Here is a 9,293-nt window from a genome sequence, read left to right on the forward strand (position 1 = left end):
TCAATGGCTCCACAGAGCAGAAACCTTGCCTGGATTGCATTGTTCCCTTTTCAGTTCCCCAGTATGCCACCCACGACAGCTTGTTGCAGACCTGAGGGCTGCAAGAAGTTGCATCCTTTTGGTAGAGTGGGTTTGTCCTTCCTCCTGTCTCCCCAGAGGGGAACTCCATTGCTCCAGATTGTGCAACAGACTGAAGGCAGGAGGGACAGGGCCTGAAACAGGCTTTGTTTTGAATCTGGCTCAGGAAGATGAGGCTGTGCTTTGGCAATATGTTTGTCTTGAAGGAGGAGGATCTTCCTGTAATGCCTTTGTGAGGGCTGGGCTGCTACAAGTCTTATTCCACGGAAGAGAGAGGTAGATGGTATCTCTAGGAAAAGGGGAATTTTGTGCACAAACTGTGCAATTACATTAGTATTCTTAAAAAAAAAAAAAAAAAGTTTCTTAGTTGAGGAGTCTGAGGTGTGGGAAGACAGCAGCCTTTGGGCAGGGTTCATGTAGGTGATCTGTCCATCCCAGCCAACCCCAGTGGGGTTGGAAGAACAGTGGCCTCAGCTGAGGGAGCTGAGATCTGTGGGTGACGAAAGGGTAAACTGCTGGCCAGTACAGTGGGGGATGTTTTGGTGGTGGGTCTTGTTCAGTTCTTGTTATTTCCTCTCTTTCTTTCTCTGTCTCTTTCTTCTCTCCCTTTTATCTCTCCTTTGCTTTGGCCACTGGTCCCTGCTGCAGCTGTTCCATCATACGGGCCATACGGTAGGTACAGCATGCTCTCTGTGTTTGTCTCTGTTGATTTTAACTGCAATGCAGTTCAGTCCTAATTCCCAGTCTGCCTACTGTCCCCTGTGTCCCTTGTTCCCCCTTCCTTGTGGGCCCACACAGCTGCTTTAATGTTGTCTGGATCATAAGGTATTAAACAGCCCCATGGGCAGTGGCATAACATGGAGTTTTAGAGGATTTCTATCAGGACTATGTGAATCTCTCTCAAAGGAGCTGCAGAGGCTCTCAGAGGCTCTCACCTCAGCCTGCCTTCACTTTCATAATTGCCACAGATGATCAGCATGCTTTGGGGAGTTCATCCCCAGAACTTGAGCAGAGCCACAATCCCATGCCAGAAATGGAACATAGAAGCCACAAGAAACAGATCTCCTAGAAGGATTCCCAGCCTTCATCTGTGCTCAGCACGAGGGTGGGACAATCTACAACTGTTGCTTCCTTCACAGCATCACTGTCACACCCTCCACCTGTAGGGTGGTTTTGCCTCTTGTACTGCCTGTTCCCCTCCTTTGCTGCTTTCCACTTATACAGTCTCTTTTCTGTGGGCACTTTGATATCAGCTGTCAGTCAAATTTCCAATGAGTGGGAATGGCAAATATAATTTCTGCTATATTTTTAGAACTCCCTTTGTTTTTGTCTTCTGAAGCACCTCCCTACCTGCCTGCCTTGTTGCAGGCCAGCACAGGGAGCATGTAGTGGAGGTTATTGCTCTGGGTATGTCCCTTCCTCATGACATGTCCCCTGGTTGGTGCTGGTTTCACTTAGCTAGCAGTGGTTGGATTTAGAAGCAGTACTGATAAAACTTGACACCATTTGTGTGGCATTTCTTCAGCAGCTGCTTAAGGGAGTCTGTAAGATAACTTTTGCAGGATCTAGGAGTGCATGTTCCCTGTTCCCCTTACCTTTGTGTTAAGGGCTGTGGGGGAGACAGCAGTATTCTTCACTTGTTCCCTCCCCATCTTACTCCAACAGGTCGCTGTGCTCCCATGAAGAGCATCTCCAGCAGTCTCAAGGAGACCATGAACCCCCATGACATTGTCCAAGATGCAATCCACAACTTCTCCCCAGCTTACCAGCAGTACACTCAGCAGTCAACGCTGGAGCACGGTCCCCCCTGGCGCAATGGCAGTCACATTATCTCGCGCTCCCACAGCTGCTCGGGCACCCGTGACAACGAGAAGACCCTCTTGCTGAGCTCTGATGATGAATTCTAGGAGAGGAAACTGCCAGCAGAGGCTGTCATTTTCCTTCTTATCTTGTTTTTTCTATTTTTTTTTTAATTTATTGAAGCAGAAACTCAAAAGTCGTATCACTTCCTAGAGAGTGCAGATTGCAGAAATGGGTGCTTCCCATTAGCTTTTGTGGGTACAGACACAATGAGAAGTGTGGAGGTGAGGGAATGGCCTGGACTCCATTCTTGAGCCCATTCCTTACACGAATTAACTGAAGTGAAGTTCCAGGATTTGGGGCTCTGGCTTGCCACACCTGCCTAGTATGGTGTGGAGTAGGACTGACCAGAGCCTGGAGTTGTAGCCAAAAATGTTTTGGTTTTTTCCAATTGGACAACCTGACTGCTTTGTATTCCTTTTCCTGAATGGCTGATGTAGGCAGTTTTGTTCCCCAGCTCCTTGGTACTAACTTCTCTGTGGTCCTTGGGAAAGGGGATTAGGATGCAGTGATTCCTGAGGACCAGCCTGGGGATTGGTCTCTCTCTAGCCATTGACTTGGACACTTAGTCAGGTACATCTTCCCCACCCTCCTAAGCACCTGATTGTGCAGTCCTGTACTTGAGTGAACAAGGGGGAAAAGGGCAGGACTTCCTTCCTGTTTCTCCTCTCCCAGGATCTCCCCTGCTCCCCATCAAAGCTGGTGCTTGCTGAAGCTCAGGAGGAATTGAATTACTGTTTCAAGGGCAGGGTTTTCTAATCACCAGCTATCCCAGCTTCCCATCTCCCCTGCGACCCTCCTCACTGGAGGGTCTCTTTTACTAACAGGACTGAAGACTGGCTGTGATAGGCGGTTGAAAATTGGTAGAGCTCTGGCCTTTCCACCCCTCTTTGGGAAAGGAAGATACGTAAACACTAAAACATTTTTTCTTCTTGTTTACTGTCCCCCAGCAACTTAGCTGCCCCTCTTAAAGGTGTGCATTGCAACAGGTAGCTGCCAGAGCAGGTCCAGGTCTCTCACAGGTCACTCTCCCCATGCTCATCATCACTGACTTTCCCTGTGAACTGCACAAGTTTTGCCCTTAGGCTGGAGTATTCAGGAAGGGACATTACTCACTTCTTTTGCTTTTTATCACTATAGCTGTTACAGGCCAAACTGGAGCAGACTTGAAATCTAACATAACCTGCCTGGCTAAAATTGTCCTTAGTTTTACAGGCAGCAGTTGCTGCTGCTACTGCTGCTGCACATTGTCATAGGCCCTGCAGCAACTGCAGTGCTATCAAGGATGAATCCAGCATCTGTGGGAGTGGGAAAATGAAGCTTTTGTTGGGTTTGGGATTGCCCCCTAGGTATTTACTGGAGTTGAAATGAAAATGATCCCTCTGTACATCTCTCCAGGAAATGCCTCATGCTTGCTTGCTTAAAATTGGCGAGGAGAGGATGTGGGAGCACGCTCAAGTGCCATAGGTCAGGTGCCCCTACCCCCAAGCAAGAAGCAAAATGGAGAGGTTGGAGCAAGCTGCTGTGTTCTGCTTGGCTGTAGTTTCTCTGTTCCTCTTCTGCTTGATGCCTCCCCTGCCATCAACAGACCTGCACATTTTCAAATTGCCCCTCAATGCTCACTAGGAGAACTGGTGTCTGGTTTACTGCCTGAGGTTTAGCTTCTCTCTTGTATCCTAACCTACGTGCTTGCACAGCCACTTTCTCAGAAGTGACTGTGAGACAAGAGCTCCTCATTTCCTCAGTGCCCCTTCCAGAAGTGTGGGCTCAGGAGCAGGGGAGAGGCAGGTTTGCTTTCTGTTGTGAGGGTAAGATAGGGGAAGGCTTAAGAACATTGTCTCCTTCCATACTTGCCTTTCTAGGGAGATGATGAAGCAGGTGGGAGCAATGAGCCTGACCCTTGAGGGAGCTGGAGACAGGTTCAATGGATCCAGCAGCTTCTCTGCTGCTGGAATTCCCCATTTGCACACATCTGGTGATGCCGTGCAGTTTCTTAATGCTTTCCAAAATTTGCTTAAATGGAAATGCAATTGCTATCTGCCAGGCTTTGTGTGGGCTTGGTATAAAACCCCTCCTCGTGTCATAAACCATCCGGAAGGCAGGGCTTAAGATGGAAAGGGCTGTCCTTCCATGGCTTTGATGATAGTCCTTCAGCGTGAGGTATGTATCTGAAACTTTCCCTCTTAGGGAAGTGGGACATGGGACATGATCCCTTCCTCCCTTTCCTTGAATTTGCAGGCCTTGATAACATCCCAGTGTCACTTAGCTGGTGGCTATCCCCAGCCTTTGTTGCTCTGGGTGGCCAAGATCTGAAATCTCTGGGCTTGCCCCATGGAGCTTGAAGATAATACAGGCTTGGGGAAGCATTTTTTAAAAATTATTTTTAAATGTATGCTGCATATATATGCTGTGCAGAGGATCTGGATATTCTCAAAGCTTCCTGTATGTAGTGGTTAAAGTATAAATAACCCTCTTGCACTAGCTGCCTTTGGAAAAGCCTGGTGAAGAACTAGCACCCAAACAACAGCCAGCTGCCATGCATTATAATTTTATATATAATATATATATTTTTAACACCACACAAAATTGTCTCTGAGCTTCCTGCTCTCCCTCACAACAGGTAACTGCCAGAGCAAGGACTGGCTCTGAAGCTGCTCTGGCTTGGAGAAACAAATACACAACCCAGAGCTTGAGACCAAGGAGGCCAAGGTATCCCTGGTCTTGCAGGTCTGCTTGCAGTAACCCAGGGCCCCAACAAACATGTTGGTTCCAGGAGTAGGCCCTTGGAGCTGCTCTCCCTCACCTGCTTCCCCTTTCCTTCCTTCCTTTTTGTTTACCATGTAACATACCCATGGGATTTGTTTATTATTTTTCCATATAGAGTAGTTCTTTGTATATAAACAACTGAAAAAAGAAGTATGATAAATAAGACAGAGTCACCTAGTTTTGTACCTATTGTGTTTAACTGATGTGAGCTCAGCAACAAGCCGCTCTCTCTATTTTGGTCTTTGTGACGTTATACTCTGCAAAAATGAGCAAATATGATGACAAATAAAAATATAGAGATAATATAGATTGTACTTAAGCTGCCTCTGCGTGGTGCTGTCTGGGTGATTCCTCTGAACTGATTTTGAGGTTTTGCTTGTTGCACAGGGGCTGAGGCTTAGTGGGTCCATTGGTCTTGTCCTCCTAGGCCTCAAGAGGAAAGCTGCCTGTGCGCACAGGAACCAACAGAGAAGGAGTGTTACAGCAGCATGAGGCTGCAAGATCACTGATAGGAGGAGCAAAACCCATTTGCCAAAAACCTGGAGTAGAAAAGTTCTGATCTTGAGCACTCATTTCACGTAAATGTAAAATCCTGTGAGTGCTGCAAGCTGCCAGGAGGCTGGGACCTGAGTGTCAGGTCACATGTTCATCACTTCTACCTTGGCTCCAAGAAAGAATAAGAATGTTTTTGCCCCATGGGTTTCACCTCCAGGTAAGACATTTGCCAGGCTTCCTTCTCCTTCTGCCACCCATAGAAGCAAGCTCTGTTTCCCTCCTCGCTGTTCCTGACTCTGCCTGCAGTGAGGTCACTCAGTAGGGAAATTTTTGGGTAGAGCTGCCCTAGTTGCACCTGCCTCTCCTTCTGCACTGTTCCAAGGTCAGCCTGGAGGGAAATTTTCTAGCAAAAAAGCATTATCTTTCCTAGAAAAAGCTGATCCAGCACAGCTGAACTCCTGAAAGCAAGTCCTTTGGGGTGAGGGTGATGTTCAGTATTAAGTTTGCTTATTGAGCCCTTTTCTTCCAGAGACCATAAATCTGTGCTAGTTCTAAAAAGTCAAGAGCTGTCCCCTGTCTTTTGGACACTTTCTTGAACATGTCTTGCAGCAAAGCTAGAGGGAGCTAGAAACCCTGGTCTCAGAGATACAGGTCTGTCCTGAAGTTCAAATGACCAGACACACTCTCACTGTGGAAAAAAACAAAAACAAACTTACTTTATTTGTAAAGTCTACAAAATACAGAGGAGTCGGGTAGGACACATACTGTAAGTCAGAAAATAAATATTTTTTTTTTGCTCTATATAAGATAAAATGTGATTTGCATATATAAAATATAAAGTACGGCTCTGTACCAACATCCTGGCTGTGCCGAGAGGCGGAATGGCAAAGAGGACGTGAAAATAACTTATGTTCGTGCAATAAATAAACCCAAGAGGATTTAGGGTTGGGGATGAGAACCACAGTACCCCCTCCATGAGTGGTGGGGGCTTCTCTCAGGGGAGGGATGGAGGCTGCAGCCAAGGGTGGCTGGCGTGGCAATGCCCAGGCAGGGGCAGAGAAAAGGGATGGGGGAGTGGGGGGAGAGAAGGGGGGAAAATCATCTACAGTGGTGGATACCAAGAAGGTTCTTACCTCTTGTTACCTTCCCCATGCTGCCTGCATTTAGCAAACCCAACTCTTTAGCATTTCTGCCTTCTGAAGAGCCAGTTGTCCTACATGGGTGTCCAAGCTGGATGAAAACCAAAGGGAGGAGCCTACCTGTCTGCCAGGCAGCTCCCAGGAGCAGGGATGCTCTCCATCTCTGCTTCCCACCTCCTGCACCTCCACACCTCTCTGTCTCAACAGCATCTCTGGTGCTTGGGGGGCCAGCAGCATCTGTTGTGGGGCTGTGCTTGGTGGCGCTGTACAAGCCAGCCTGTAATGAGCCAAACAGTGTTTATCTCTGCTCCAGCTGCCTCTGCTTCCTTCCTGCCAGTGCCTCTGTGTTTTGGAGACACCCAGTCAACTGGGCTGAGTGTCCCATAGGCAGGAAGAGGTGTGAAGGATGTGCTTGATGAAGATAAAGTAGCACCACTGCTTCTCCTCCTTGCCTACAACACCCTAGGCTGACCCTCTCACATTCCCCAGCTCTCTTCTGCTAAGGGTCCCTTCTCCATCACCGTTACCTGTAGGCTCCTGGCAGCACCAGAGGCTGCCACGGTGCTTTCCCATCTCACTACCCCTTGCCAGCCACTTTCTCTCCCCTTCTGACCTGCTGCCTTTCCTCACAATCTCCATAGGCTCCAGACCTGCTGCCACCTCCCTGTTCCAGCCACAGTCCAAGTTGCAAGGTCAATGCCAACCCACTTTCCATCATAACCCTTCTACATCTATCCTCACTGTGAAACCTCTCTCCTGATTTCCCTTCCTGGCTTGTGCTCCTGGGATTGCCTGGCCAACAGATAGCTCCACCACATCCTATCCCCCAAAAATAGAAGCACCTGGTGCTTTTCTGCCAGCTTGGAGCCATGAGATGTGTTCCCACTGCTGCCTGCATGGGCTCACTCTCTCCTGTCTGCAACCCGCAGGGTGCCAGGACAGGGGGCCTGCAGCAAGGGATGGGGCTGGTTCAGACAGAAGGGGACTGTGGAGCTTCAGGAGCCACCAGTGGTGTCCTGTTCTCTGCCCTGGCATCCATGCTGCAGCAGCTCTCCTTCCACAAAGGAGCTGGAGACCAAGAGATGGGAGAAGGAATATTTCAGGCACAGATCCTGGTGGAAAGGAGGTCAGGGAGGGATGGGAGGGTTTTTTGGGGGAAAGGCACCCCGGGGGGCGCATGCCCAGCCGGGGGACAGAGGCCGACACTAGGAATAGGCAGCCTGGTTGTTGCTGGACTTGACGATGGTGATGACGCTAGCGGTGGCCACCTTGGTGGTCGGCCCATGGGTGGTCACGCTGCGGGCAAAGCCCTGCAGGGCCTCGTACTTGCCACGGAGGGTGTCGAGCTCCAGACGCATGGCAGCATTCTCCCGGGCCAGCTTGTCCACTTCCCACTCCAGCTCCATCTTCTGCTTCTGCAGCTCTTCCTTCTGGCAGACACGCTTCACCCGGCAGCTGGCGGCATAACCCCGGTTCTTCAGTGTCCGGCGGCGCTGCTTCAGCCTCGCCACCTCCTCCTTGGAGAGGCCCCGGAGGTGGTGGTTGAGCTCCCGCACTGACAGCCCCATCAGCTCCTCATCCGACAGCAGTGGAGTGTTCTCTCCCAGCTCCCGCTTCACCTGACAGAGAGAGGGGCTGTTATCTGAGACTCCTGAAACCAGACCTTTGTCCCCACCCAAACCTCAGGTCCCACTGGTGCTCACCTTCAGGGCCTTGCTGGAGAGCCCGTCCGCAGCCATCCTTGCCTCACACTGGCCCTGCTGAACAGCCAGGAGAAAAGCTGGTTAGTGCCTACCCGTACTCCTTGCCTTGGCAAAGAGGGCAGTGGCTCTGCCCATGTCCCCCCCAAACCGAACGTGTGACTCATCCCTATGCCTTTAAAAATGAAAGTAGTAATAATTAGAATTGAGAGCAATAATTACTGAAAAAAAAAAATAGTAAAAACGGCAGAAGGTTGGACCTCTCATCCCTTCTTCATTCCACCCCACAGTGGCGGGGATGCTGTCTGCCCGAGGGACCCAGTCCGGCTGCCAGGAGGCCAAGGATTCCCCCCCGGAGGGAAAACCGGGAAGAGATCCGTCCGAAGCCGAAAAGAAAGTAAAAGCAGCAGCAGTCCCCCGGGGTCCAACCGTGGCGAAGCCACCAAGTAGGGACCCCGTGGAGGTGCCACCCTCGACGGGCACCGCGTTTCCTGCGCACGGCTCAAGGGGCCGCAGGCTCCGGGGCGGAGGGGTCGGGGCCGCGCCCACGCGGCGTGGGCGGGCGGGCGAGAAGTGGCCTCCCCGTGATTCAGCAGCCCGGGGGGTAAAGCCACCCAAGCGGCGCCCGGCCACTAGCTGCTGGCCGGTCCAAGGCATAGGAGAGCGGGTGAGGGAGAGGTCGGGCAGCCCGGGATGCAGCCCAGTAGACTCTCCCCACTCCGGGGAGCCCCTTCCCCATTAGCCGAACCCCTCGGTGGAGCAAGGGGAGCCAGGAGCGCCCAGCAGAGACTCGAGGAAGGTGGAGCAGGGCCGGCTAGAAACTGATGCAATCCGCGCCGGGAAACCGGGGGAGCGGCTGCGGCTTCTTCGGAGCGGTGGCCGGGACTCAAGAGGGAAGCGCGGATGGCTCCCGGACACCTTCCCCCCCGACCTCCCATCCGCCCCGCCCTCACTCTCCCCGGTCCCGACGGCGGCAGAACGGCCTCCAGCCGGTGCCGCATCCTACCACTCTCTATTCCATGGGTGCCCCAGTGGGGTCTTATCTCTCCCCTCCGCCCCGCTCCGTCCCTTACCGGGCGGCTGCGCTGGTCCCGCGGGGCCGCTGCCGGTCGGGCGGCGCCTCCAGCCCCGCTTCTCCGCGATTACTCACCCGCGGATTCTTTTCATTCATAAAAACACAGTCATGCGGTGACGTCACCCTTCGCCCCTCCCCTCGCCGCCGCCGCCGCGCAGGGCGGGCCCTGCTCTCTTAAAG

The 9,293-nt window shown here is 51.7% G+C and overlaps 2 protein-coding genes across 6 annotated transcripts in view; one reads left to right on the forward strand and one right to left on the reverse strand.

The window, feature by feature from the left end:
- Window positions 1–5,018, forward strand: part of TMEM184B (transmembrane protein 184B) — a 35,256-nt gene extending 30,238 nt beyond the window's left edge. Inside the window, exons 9-10 of one of the 2 annotated variants that reach the window (XM_030448049.1) lie at window positions 727–750; window positions 1,744–5,018. In XM_030448049.1, the coding sequence (XP_030303909.1) occupies window positions 727–750; window positions 1,744–1,985 (266 nt within the window). In that variant the 3' untranslated portion in view covers window positions 1,986–5,018. The remainder of the gene's footprint in view (window positions 1–726; window positions 751–1,743) is intronic. The other variant, XM_030448057.1, reaches the window with a different exon arrangement.
- An 870-nt stretch (window positions 5,019–5,888) lies between these two features.
- On the reverse strand, window positions 5,889–9,223 carry MAFF (MAF bZIP transcription factor F). 4 transcript variants are annotated; one of them, XM_030448081.1, is made up of 3 exons: window positions 9,112–9,223; window positions 8,042–8,098; window positions 5,889–7,957 (listed from the first exon to the last, which is right to left on the reverse strand). In XM_030448081.1, the coding sequence occupies exons 2-3, from the start codon at window positions 8,075–8,077 to the stop codon at window positions 7,544–7,546; spliced, it is 450 nt and encodes a 149-aa protein (XP_030303941.1). In that variant the 5' UTR covers window positions 8,078–8,098; window positions 9,112–9,223; the 3' UTR covers window positions 5,889–7,543. The 4 variants fall into 4 exon arrangements, with proteins under 4 accessions (XP_030303941.1, XP_030303954.1, XP_030303962.1 ...); XM_030448094.1 differs by having other exon boundaries at window positions 8,042–8,095; window positions 9,112–9,150; XM_030448102.1 differs by lacking the exon at window positions 9,112–9,223 and adding an exon at window positions 8,299–8,951 and having other exon boundaries at window positions 8,042–8,095.
- Window positions 9,224–9,293: the final 70 nt, after the last annotated feature.

Source organism: Calypte anna, chromosome 1 (assembly GCF_003957555.1).
Source record: "Calypte anna isolate BGI_N300 chromosome 1, bCalAnn1_v1.p, whole genome shotgun sequence".
Lineage (NCBI taxonomy): Eukaryota > Metazoa > Chordata > Aves > Apodiformes > Trochilidae > Calypte > Calypte anna.

What these genes read in the sequence shown, in the direction of transcription:
- MAFF (XM_030448081.1), bottom strand. Translation starts at nt 8,077, where the DNA reads ATGGCTGCGGACGGGCTCTCCAGCAAGGCCCTGAAG. An exon ending in TCTCCAGCAAGGCCCTGAAG is followed by an intron (nt 7,958 to 8,041) that starts GTGAGCACCAGT and finishes TCTCTCTGTCAG; the next exon opens with GTGAAGCGGGAGCTGGGAGA.